The sequence below is a fragment of the Ochlerotatus camptorhynchus genome, unplaced genomic scaffold, assembly GCF_037179485.1.
Source record: "Ochlerotatus camptorhynchus isolate MF236.1 unplaced genomic scaffold, CSIRO-AGI_Acam_v1.1 ptg000136l, whole genome shotgun sequence".
NCBI lineage: Eukaryota > Metazoa > Arthropoda > Insecta > Diptera > Culicidae > Ochlerotatus > Ochlerotatus camptorhynchus.
In genome coordinates, this window is record NW_027040626.1 from 1,249,316 (window position 1) to 1,261,634 (window position 12,319).

At 41.0% G+C, this 12,319-nt stretch overlaps 1 protein-coding gene across 1 annotated transcript; it reads left to right on the forward strand.

The window, feature by feature from the left end:
* The first annotated feature begins 400 nt into the window (after positions 1-400).
* On the forward strand, positions 401-11,204 carry LOC135700431 (uncharacterized). Its single transcript, XM_065220943.1, has 7 exons — positions 401-509; positions 579-659; positions 9,312-9,621; positions 9,682-9,764; positions 9,825-9,922; positions 9,993-10,549; positions 10,611-11,204. The coding sequence occupies exons 1-7, from the start codon at positions 458-460 to the stop codon at positions 11,188-11,190; spliced, it is 1,761 nt and encodes a 586-aa protein (XP_065077015.1). The 5' UTR covers positions 401-457; the 3' UTR covers positions 11,191-11,204.
* The last annotated feature ends 1,115 nt before the right edge of the window (positions 11,205-12,319 follow it).

Here is a 12,319-nt window from a genome sequence, read left to right on the forward strand (position 1 = left end):
TTACAACTGTTCGACACTATTCGTGCATAGTAAACAATATTTCAACAAGGTCCTTTTGAAATTTGGCTAGAAAATCCGAATTAATTCTAAGAATCATACCTGATTGGGGTATTCCACATTATCAGGAAACAACGGCAGCTACCCTATAACCCTATATAGTATGTCGACTTGCTGAAAAGATGGAATATTAAGCAACCACAATAAACAAAAATCGTATCATTTTCGCGAAAACAATCAATAAAAAAGGGGGTTTTCTCTCTCATCTACTTCTCCCGGTCGCAAGCTCCTGGATTGTCATGCAAATTGCTACCCACCCGTGGTGCACCATCGTCCCGAAGATGTGCGTTTGATTCAGCTACCACCGATCAGTTCCAATCGAGACATCAGCGTGAACAGTTCGGCAATCAAATTGCCGGTGTGATTTTGTATTTTGACTTAATTCGAATTCAACGCTAGAATGTGTCGTTTTACGATATTTTGTCTGGCTCTGGTTGCAGCGGTATTTCCCGGTGAGTTTTGAATCATCATTCTCGTTGTTTTCTCGGAATTCGTTATTTATTGATCAGTGTGATTTACAGCCTCATGCGAGAGTGGCTTTGCGGGAACGCTGCTGGATTATCGAAATTTTTTCATCTCATACGAACAGAAGGGACTCGAAAGTAAGTAGATTCTGGTGTACTAGCGTTTGATTGCTTAACTTATTTGCTGGGGTTTATTTAGCATCTTGGGTGATGTGAAAAATACACAAATTAAATTTATTCAACAAAGCAGACAGCTGTGCTTATACTGTGATCAAAAATGCTCATGCGTCATTAGTATGTGCCGAAGAAAAGATGTTCGTGGTTTCAAAATCAATAATCTGCTATTAAAGTGCAGTGTGAATAAGAATCATTTAACTTTTCTATTAATATAATGTGTATAATACAATTGCTCGTTTCCGGACAATGAGGGTGATATGCACACCTGATTGTCTGAAGGCTTGACTATTGAATCATCGGGTTTTGATCACACTCACTCTCAATTAACAATATTCAATGTAAAAATATAAACAAAAAAAATATATGCCTCTAGCGGTGATGTGATGTAAATTTCAGTGTACAATTCCTAAGGTTGTAAAGTACCAGAACAGTAAAATGCTTACAACATAGTCTATCCTCAGCGAATCCACATAAAGCAACCAACGATACAGACAAAACGGTTGCTATGACTATCATGACAAACTCGCTCTGTAACAGAGCTTGATCGGAGTGGAAGAAGGATAATGATATATCTAGATAGAGCTGGAATAAGGGCGAATGTCGCAAGTGCAAACAAACTGAGGTTAATACATCACGTTATACTACTATTAAAATGCTACAAAACGATACTAAAAATGTTTGGACAAATAATGTACTTTCTTAAAAAAACGCAAAAAACATAAGGGCGAAACCAACTTTTTTTATTACAAATTGAGTTGGCTCTTACGGCCGCTGCCGCTAGATGGGGCGAAACTGACATATTTTCTCCATACAAGGCGAAAGATATAATTTGAATCTTTTCACTACTCCTTGCAATTACCGGTTGGTAATCAAAAGAAAACATTGTTAATCTGATCGAAATAAGCGAAAACACCCCCAACACATGAATTTATCTAGAATCCAACAAACTGCAATAGGTCGATAGTAACAAACCATCAGGAAAAAGAACGTAAACATTGAGGCGAAACAGACAATGTCAAAAACTAGCAGGCGAAACATAGGGGCGAAATAGCTTCTGTGAACGCAGCCGGGCGAATAACCTCAGGGCGATACAAGATACTGTAAATCAAAAGGGCGCATGCAACATTTTCATTTTTTCGAGCTGTAAAAAAAAATAATAATATTTTTATTTATCTCACTATAATGCTAACCAATAATGTAATAATTGGGAACAGTTCATTTCTAGGAATGGGTTATTATAGTTTAAATTATATTTAATAATTTTTGTTCAAAACTTCAGATTCATTTTTCTCAGTTCAAGCCCATTGCGACATTGGCCCTAATTCCAGCTCTATCTAGATATTGCTTACCTTCTTTGTGCTTGATCTGAATCGAGAAAAGACATAAAAAAAATCCCATTAACACACGTGTATCCTCTGCGGCTTTACTTCGTGAAGCAGCATGCCAACAATTGCTCGTTTCCTTCTACAGCCCCGAGTGAGCTGTGTCGCATGGGCTGCTTGTCATGAAAAAAGGAAGAAGATTATATCAGGGTTGCTTCCACTCACTTGCTATAAAAAAATATTTTTCGGAATTATGCAATCATTAGATGTTATAATGATATGTTGTACTAGTAAGTAACAAGAAGAGGGTGTAAAGTATGTGTTTGACTCATAAAACCTGTCAATTTCGCTTTCAGTGCGTCACAATCAGCGATCTTATGATTCGTGAGCGTTCACTCAGAGTAGCAATGCCATCCGGAAGATATTCGGACGTGGCAAATGCGGTCCTGAGCTCTCACAATGACCTTATATAATCATACAATTATTTGAATTGTTTTGTAATGTAGAAACATAAAATTTCCAAGAATGCTCGTCCGTTTTCTCCGCACCTAGAAAATTATTTGAACTTTTAGACCATTTTTAATGTTTTTAATGACACGTGGTCGGTTAATAAGACCGGTTCATCCGTACGATGTGCGTAGCAAGCATCTAGACGTCCGGTGGACTCCGCCGTCGAACAACGCAGAAGTAGCGGAGTTCACTGCCACTCCGTCCGTTCACCCGTCGAACGAGCGGCGTCCATCACCAGCATCGTAAAAAGGTCCATGACCATTGCTATTACGAGGTGTACGAGCATAAACTGATTTTGCGCCAAAATTGCAGGCTTGATGGAGCCTCGCTCACGAGTTTGAAATGAGCCGAGCGTAGAAAATGCCTACTGCCAAATCATTCCACTGAGGCTGTGTTCCATTTGGAAATTTTCACTTAGATTTGACACTTCGAAAATAAATTAAGATGTTCGAAAATCCCTCTGTTGCCGATTTCCGAGAAAAGCTCTGTCAAAATTGATTCCTTGTCTGTCAGAAATAAGTCTGCTTGAATAGCAGGTTTATTTGATAACTTTACATCTGTCAAATTTAAGTAAAAATTCACCAAATGGAACACAGCCTGAGCTTCAGAGCTTGTGAGCGAAGGGGGATAAAATGAGAATGAGGTTTGCTGCCATTCATGTTCATGTTTTCTATCACACGCTCTTACTACCCAGGTAACAATTTGATGCTTAACAAGTGTTGGTTAATCGATTTCAATTCAGCCTTAGATTGAATAATTGCTGTACATAGACCACGTTAACCTTTGTCCAGCTTTTAAACATCTAAATCTGGTGATTTAAATCAGCCAAAAGCTTAACAGTAAAATACATTATAAGGTTTTTAAGGCATTAAATAACAGTCTTTTCCAACCCTTGTTAAGCCTTCTAGTTTTATTTCAAAAATAATAATGGCGGACCGCTTCATATCTTATCTTATGCATTTATATGGAACTGCTTTAACTTGTTGCTGACTAATTGGATTAACATATTTGTTAATATAAGTCTAAAAATTACCTTTGCATTTCGGGATTCGAACCGGCAGTCGCTGATTCATAGGCGTCAACCATACCTACTGAGCCATTTAGGCATATGTGAGGTAAAAGATATGATCATTAACTTGAAGCATGTCAAATTTAAGTTGAATAACAGCAACCGGAAGAGTATTATACAGCAATGCAGAATTGTAAGCAACAACTGATGACAGTTAAACATTCCTCTCATTTTCAAGTGCAGTTAACACAATGTGGACAGAAGTGCGTGATTTATTTTGATGGTCATTTGGATGCTAATTTAGTACCATAATTGAGTAATATTTTTGGAATGCGGTCTGAAACTTCAGTGAAATATAACAGACAAAATACAGGATTATAAATGTATACTTCCGACCGTCGTCGCAGCCTACATCTACCTGGAGCTATTCCTAAAAATCTCCTTTTTCTTGTCTCTACTGCTGCCACTGCCTGTTAATAGAAAGGTAAGCAGTGAATTTAGTAGAACTAAAATGCCGGACATGTAACGAATGACACAGACACTGACGACATTTAACAAATCAAGCTATCAAAATATATGTTACGCATTGCTGATTTGTGGAGTTGTGTTAAGCTTAAATAAGGCTTGTTCAAGCTTTGGATCAGCTAACCTATTGAGGTTGGATTATGGGGATACAATTCGCTTCATGCACTATTAACCAACTATATATTCAGCCTGATGTAAATCAGCTTTGTACACCTTAAATCAACTAATAATCAGCTTCTGTTCTTAATGTTCAGCTTGAATTGTTACTTGGGTATCACTCTGGGCGAACTCTGAGCTTCTTGCGTCGAACCAAAAAGTTACCCGGAGTCTCGAAAAGCGCATCTCACGCCAAATCATCCTCTCGCTGAAGTTTACTCTCCCTCTCTCTCGAGGAGTTTTTGTTTACTTCTTCCATATTCCTGCCGCCACTCACTCGAGGTGAGGGCTGGCTAAACTCGCAGGACAAGAGTGTTTTAAAACCTCCAGTGAGTTTGCGGAGTTTCAGCAAGCCTGCAAAATCGTTACGTTGCAAAGCACGTGATTGGCAGAGTTGCGAAGAGTTACGCAGACTGAAACCAAAATCTACCTATCGAACTGTCAAACCGTCTACCTTATCGAGCATAGTAGACAAACTGACTCTGTTGCGTGTTATCGAAACTTCCACAACCCAGGTGAAGTCATCCGAGGTGTAAATAAAAACAAAGGTTTTCAAAATAACAAAAATGCCCATTGATCGACATCAGTGTTGCAAGCTTCACTTTGCGTAACTCTTCTATTATCAACTCTGGTGATTGGGATTCAGGGACAACCACACCAATTCACAATAGAAATAGGGATCTATGGAAAGGTAGAATAAGAGTAGGTAAGAGACGATTATGAAGAACAAATGAACACTCTGTACTGTAAATATAAATGGATAAAAGCTCCACTGTTTTTGCAAACCCTACAAATGATTAAAATAAAGCTTTTTGAATTAAAAACTTATTTTCGTAGTTGTCGATGAGAGTAGATCCCGATGAAATGAAACTGTCTAAATAGGTATTCATGTTACTGGGTTTTCGTTGGCAGTTATTTTAGATGCTAATTTACTTTACTGGGGCGGGTAACTCTCTAATTTGATCCGTTTGATTCGTGGGAAAACGAGACGGTTTACCGGTGATGAGAATCGCCGTGCTAGTTAATCTTGTTACTGGCCGACAGTTGATCGCATACTCCTAGTGTTAGAATATGGCCTACCTGACTAATTTTAATCTACCATGAACTTGCTGCTACCTTATATCAAGTACTTTGTATCCTTTGTTTTTGGTTTATGAACTCAATGAAATACAGTTGATTTTGATCTACAGTACTTGCAACATAATAATTGCGCATCATGGTGTCAGAAGTATAAAATACTGTGCAATTTGAGAGTTCAAGAGATTTCTTTTACTAACCGTTCCGAACAACAACAAAAAAACCATGTCAGGCAGCGACGACGATGGCGGAGCACCCGTACCACCAGCACCACCAGCACCTGCGGAACGAAATCCAGCACCGTTTGCAATCAACAGCAGCATTCCGTTTCCGGAGCCGCTCAAGCTGGAAGGAAACATTAAAGAAAACGTCACCAACTTTCGAGGTGCATTCTATATCTATTTCATTGCTTCTGAGCTAGAGCTACGTGACGAGCGAGTAAAAGTAGCTACTTTTAAGGCTGAACCAGGAATGGAAGCACGAACAATCTTCAACCTGTGGCCGTTGCAACCGGAGGAGAATAACACCGTGGAAGCTTGCTTGGTGTCCCTGGCGAAGTATATGGTTCCACAAAAGGACGTCAAGTTGGCACGATACGATTTTTTCCATGGTTGTCAACAACCAGCCGGTGAAGATTGTAATGCGGAAAGTGTGACCCATTTCATCAACAGAGCTCGAGAGTTAGTCAAGGACTGTAATGTTGGAAACCTTGAGGACGAAATGGGCCGAGATAAGATCATCACAGGTATTCTCGATACGAATCTTAAAAAGCGATTCATCGAGCAACAAAATTTGACTCCGGCTATGGTAATCGCACAATGCCAAACCGAGGAAGCAACGCGAGCTGAGATGGAGCGGCATAACTTGCACCAACCGGGACCGTCAACACATTCGGTCAACAAGCTACAATCATCATTCACTGACGGCGGTAAGAAGAAGAAGAAGTGTACGCTCTGTGGCAAAGGATTCCATAACAAGCTAGCAGATTGTCCAGCCCGAGGAGTTACGTGCAACTATTGTAGGCAGAGGAACCATTATGCGGCGGTTTGCCGAAAGAAACCGGAAGACCAACACCGGCAGCAACAAAAGAAGTCGAGGCAGTCAAGCAGGAACCCAAACAGCGTCCGAGCCGTAAAGATCGAAAACCGGAAGAAGAAACAAGTGACGAATCCAGCGAAGTTGCCCAGTATTTGTATCATCTTAAGCACAACGAGGCGTCTGTTCTTCGAGCCAGCATCAAGTTCTACGATGTAAACAAGCGTACCGTTTCGGTGAAATGCATTCTAGACTCGGGACGTGTAACGTCATAGGCAAAGCAGCGCGTGAGGATTTTGGGAACATAACAGCTCCAACTGCACGATCAGCACGTTTTGTTGAAAGCTTTTGGCGGAGTATCATTGAAGTCTTTGGGAAGAACGGAAATAATGTGTGAGCACCGTGACCAACGTTACAGAATGATGTTTCACGTTGTTGATTTCGAGCTATTTCGAGAAGCTATTCGTTGACACATGTCTAGCGTTAAAACTCATCAAGCTATGTTACTCGGTCACAGAGGATCAAACCAAAACAGCCAAGCAGATTGTCGACCGATATCCTGAGGTATTTCAAGGACTGGGTAGGTTCACTGGAACCGTTAATTTGGAAGTAGATACCAGCAACAAGCCGTCTGTCCAGCACCCTCGTATAATAGCGGTAACCCTTCGAGACGAACTTCAGCGAACTTTGATCGACATGGAGCAACAAGGCGTAATTGTGAAAGGTGAACAAGCTGTTACCAGAGCTAACTAACGCGAAGGTATTCACAACCATGGATTCTAAATGTGGTTTCTGGCAAGTTTGTCTCGATGAAAACAGCTCAAAGCTAACGACATTCTGGACACCGTTTGGGCGATACTGGTGTCTTCGGATACCATTTGGTATTTCACCAGCGCCCGAGATTTTCCCAAAGAAGCTTCATGAAGCTCTCCATGGCCTGCGTGGCGTGCGAGCACTTGATGACGACATACTGATTTTTGGAAGTGGTGACACCATAGAGGAAGCGGTAATTGATCATAACCGATGTCTGGAAGCGTTCTTCGATAGGGCGAAGCAACAAAATATCAAGCTTAACATCGAGAAGGTCAAGTTGTGCCAGGAAAATGTGAAGTTCTTCGGACATGTGCTTACCTCAAGCGGAGTTAAAGTGGATCCGGACAAGATCAACAGCGTAACAGCAATGGAAAGCCCAAAGGATGTGCCAGCTCTTCATAGATTTTTGGGTATGGTCACATTAGATATGATACAAACTATCTCCCAAACCTGGCAACAGTTGCGAAACCATTGCGTCGCCTGACAAATAAAGATGCACCGTGGTTGTGGACTCAGGAATAAAAGGGCGCTTTTCTTCAGCTGAAAGAAATGGTGACCTCTGCACCGGTATTGCGGTATTTTGATACGGAAAAGGACGTCGTCATTCAATGTGACAGCAGCAGTGTGGGACTTGAAGCAGTGCTCATGCAAGGCGGACATGCTATCATCTATGCGTCGAAGACTCTCAGCAACACGGAACGTAAATACGCAAAAATAGATAAGGAGATTCTCGTTATCCTGTTTGCTTGCCATGAATTTGAGCTGTACATCCTCGGCAAGCCAGTCATGGTAGAAACGGACCACCATCCTTTGTTGAGAATTTTTCAAAACCATTACTCGAAGCCCCCCTCCGTATACAACGAATGTTGTTGTGTCTACAGCGTTACCGGATCACGCTTCGCTTTACATCAGGTAAGAGTGGTAATTGCTGACATGCTTTCTAGGGCAGCACTCTCCGACTGTGACGGGACGAACCTGGAAATGTACTACTTATGAAGTACAGCAGATCAACAGCATTGACTTCATATCTATCTCTAATGAGTGGGTAGAGCAGATTACATCGGATTCTAGGAACGATCCTGAAATTCAAACGATCATACAATACATCATTGATGGATGGTCTAGCAAGAGTGAAGTACCGGATTCGATTAGGGTTTATTGGCCATATCGGAACGAATACAGCACCTACCACGGATTAGTTTACCGGAACGATAGGATTTTGGTACCACGTAAGCTGCGAAAATTCATTTTGGAACAACTACACTAATCACACTCGGGGATCGAAGCAACGATGAAGTTGTCAAGAGACACTGTATTTTGACCAGGCCTAAATGATCAAATCCGTCAAACTTTCCAAAAGTGTGAGGTTTGTACAAAGTTCTCTGCAAGTCAGCAAGCGCAGCCTATGCAGTCACCTAATACCATGCTACCCGTACCAAAAGGTTAGCATGGATTTGTGCGAGGTCAAGTTTGACGGTAGGAAGTCCGTTTATTTGATCACTGTGGATCATTATTCGGATTATTTTGACATAGACGAGCTGACATCGGTTGTCATCGGAGCGGTCATCAAAGAGGAACTTTGCCCGATTCAGACGACCTCAGATCGTGACCACCGATAATGGTATGCAATTCGTTAGCGAAGCGTTTCGTAAATTTGTAACTGAATGGGGATTCCAACAAACAGTTTCCGCACCCTACCATCAACAAGCAAACGGCAAAGTGGCGTCAGCTGTGAAAGTAGCAAATTCTTTGCTAAAGAAGGCTCACGAATCCAAGCAAGACTTTTGGGAAGTTCTTGCTGAACTTTTTTCAGCAAACCGTTTTGGTGGAAAGGAAACATCGCAATTTGGTATGTCTGTTTAGCAAATATTAGGCGTGTATATTAAGTGATTTGAGTCTTGAACGTTAGCGTGACGTTAGACAATGTATCCTCGTACATATGTACAATACTTTACACACATTTATGAAGGAAGAAAGTGATGCAGTAACAATGTTTCAATCAAATGAAAACTGATACTATTTCCAACCAAAGAAAATCCTTTACTGGGCCGGGAATTCTGTCCATGCTTTATGGCCGTTCGCTTTCTGCCTTCAGCGGCTTTCAGATGCATTAATTTACGATACTTACATAAAAGGGAAACACGATACAGTCAATACTGCTTCCAGCTTGTCCGTTTACCTATTTCCGAGAAGCATGTACCGATAATGCTCATGTGGTTGTTATCGAGACACCTAGAAACAATGAGAGCAATCAACCGTCCATCTGCCTTGGGACATTGATTTCCGAGCAGTTCGTGCTAACAACGACCAGCTGCGTAGCTTCAACTCCTCCAGCCGATCTGAAACTGCATGCCAACGATGCTCACGAGAATATGTTTGTCGCATCCGTTTATCATCATCCAGATTACAAACTGACTGCTACTGCGACAGAACATGGGGATCATTTGGCAATATTAAAACTGAACTCCACAGTCAGGTATGTAAAAGCTAAAGAATGCGTGATTCGTAAATTATAAATTTTTCCATGATATTTTAGATTCAACAAAAAGCTGGCAGCTGCATGTTACTGGACTTCCGATTCGTTGGACATGTATGCAAAGGTTCAAGAGATAAGTTATGGTAGGTATAACGCTATTATTCATCAGGGCAGAGTTATTGTCACGTTTTACGTATTAATAGACTCCATCATGAAAAAGCCGGTTCAAAATACTACAATCTGCTCGGGAGAGCACAAAAACGAATGCCTCAAATCAGCACAACAGCTGTGGTGTCAAAGGGTATCACACACGTATACACTTATTTGCACGGTTCGAAAGCTGATCTTATTTTTTCTTCCCAAATTTTCAGAAATCATCCATAGGGTTTTTACAAATCAGGCAGCTAGGCCAGCATCAGATGCATCCGATGGTAGCTAGCTTTAGCTGCTACAATGAAAATGAGATTATTCCAATTGCGAACAACCTGCTATGGATAAGGGAAGTGACGAAAAGTTCGAATCTTGAATACAATTATACAGACTCCGGTCTTGGAGAAAAGTGCCTTAAAAACGATAACACAACTGGAGTATGTCTGCCGATCGAAGCGTGCTCACAGGCTTTCAAGAATATTAAAAATATTCAGATGAACCATGCCGTCAATCAGTGTGGTTTCGACAAAAATGATATTCCATTGATCTGTTGCGCCACAGAAGAAATGCTCAAAGGTCCCGAAACGGAAGCTCTATTCAGAGACATTGTTCAAGAAATTGAAGATTGCGAAATGCTGTATGATGAATTTAGGCGCACTCCGGAAGAGCACCAACTTCATTCCCAGGTAGCCATTATAGATAGCCATGATTCAATCAATTGCACGGCGACTCTAATCACAGCGCGCTATCTTCTCACTTCGGCCCAATGCGTTCTTTCGTAAGTCCTATGCATAATAGTTCAATTCGTTTCATAATTTTTATCTCAATCTATTTCCCAGTCTTGATATGAAAACTGCAACCGTGTGGCTTGGGCTTAGCAACGATATCGACAATGTGGCCCAGAAGAACGTAATCCACTCAGCTTTTCCCCATCCAAAATTCAACGCAAAAACCAATCACTACAACGTGGCCGTAATCAAACTGAAATATCCGGTTCTAATCCAATCATCAAGCGTTCCAGCTTGTCTGTGGCGCGAGAAGGCGAAGATGCCAACTGACCTGAGTGCCGTGAAATTTCACGAAGAAGTCCCTTCAATGGTTTCAGCCAGCCCGATGTACTACAGTGACTGCCGTCGATTGTATAATCCTGATTTGATCCCATCGGAGATGTGTGTCGATCATCAAGCTCCGCTCTATTGTGATCCAAAGGAACAGGAAGATCTGTGCAGGCAGCCTGGAAGTGGACTGTTCTCTAATCTCTACTACGGAGACGATATGAAGCCTGTAACGTATGTCGTTGGAATATACAACAGCGGATTTCAGTGTGACAAAGGTGGGCCAGCTCTGTATACTCGGGTGAGCGAGTATTACGAATGGATTAAGAGTGTAGTTTATTTGGATTCTCAGAAGGCAGAATAAATGGGGATTTTAATTGTTTTGTAGATTATAATAAAAAATCAAATTTCTACAATGCAGGATTTTATCATATCCATTTTTTATTATTGCTTTGAACTGAAGAACTTTCCATTGGTCGAATTAGGTGTTTTTATTTTTATAGGATCTAAAATTAAAGTCAGGATTTTATGTTCTTTATTGTATTATTTTATAATCTCTCCCCAACCTCAACATAGAGGAGAAGGGATATAATGAGCACCTTAAGCAATGTACACAGTTTTTGGTGACCTAATGCAATACAACTTGAAATTTTAGGCTTGTGTGCTTGAATATAATCATTTTCGTTTATGACCTGTTGATTAAAAGTGTGAAATTAGTTGATTTGGACCTTACAGTTTCAGGATTGGCTGACAACGGCAGCATATTTTATAGGAACGAGGTGAGCTCAGCACCAGCATGGGGCATAATGAGCCTATCTACAATAACGGGTAGTGATGGTTCTTATTAATATTAAACGTGCTCTGATGATTAGTTAACAATTAATCAACCTATAAAGAATGAAGCAAAAAGAAGATAAATAGAGGAAATGGCTTTAATGTTGACCTATGAATCTAAGAGTAGGCCCATCGTTAAAAATCTGCTATTTATCAATTTTATCTAGATGAACGCGTCATTACCAATGGTTCATCTTCTACTCGCTCGGTTGATATCGCGTACGATCTTACGAAAAACATTGACTGGCGAAAGTTCACGACCGCGCTTCTTGATGCCAGTCAATCGGTTGACATACTTTCTCTTCTGGACGAGTACTCCTTTCTCGCGGTCTCATCATCGATTGTGCGCTGCGAGCACAGACAAAACGTGTTCCATGTGTTTCCGTTCGCAAGCGACCTCCCACCCCGTGGTGGGATAAGGATTGCACCGACGCGAACAACGAGAAGTCCGCCGCGTTTAAACGCTACCGCAAACACGGTAAGGTCGGGGATTCCGAGTATAGTCGCTATATTCATAGTCTGGCGGATAGAATTTCGATCTATCAAAAAGTGGAACCAATTCAATATATTTTAGACCAACAATTGAAAAGGTACTATCAACATTTATAAACAAACGTTGATTATTCTTTCCACGCCAACCGAACGCAAATTACCGGCAT

Coding starts and splice junctions, on each gene's coding strand:
- LOC135700431 (XM_065220943.1), top strand. CDS start 458: ATGTGTCGTTTTACGATATTTTGTCTGGCTCTGGTTGCAGCGGTATTT. Junction 510..578: donor GGTTGCAGCGGTATTTCCCG/GTGAGTTTTGAA, acceptor TGTGATTTACAG/CCTCATGCGAGAGTGGCTTT. Junction 9,622..9,681: donor AAACTGAACTCCACAGTCAG/GTATGTAAAAGC, acceptor ATGATATTTTAG/ATTCAACAAAAAGCTGGCAG.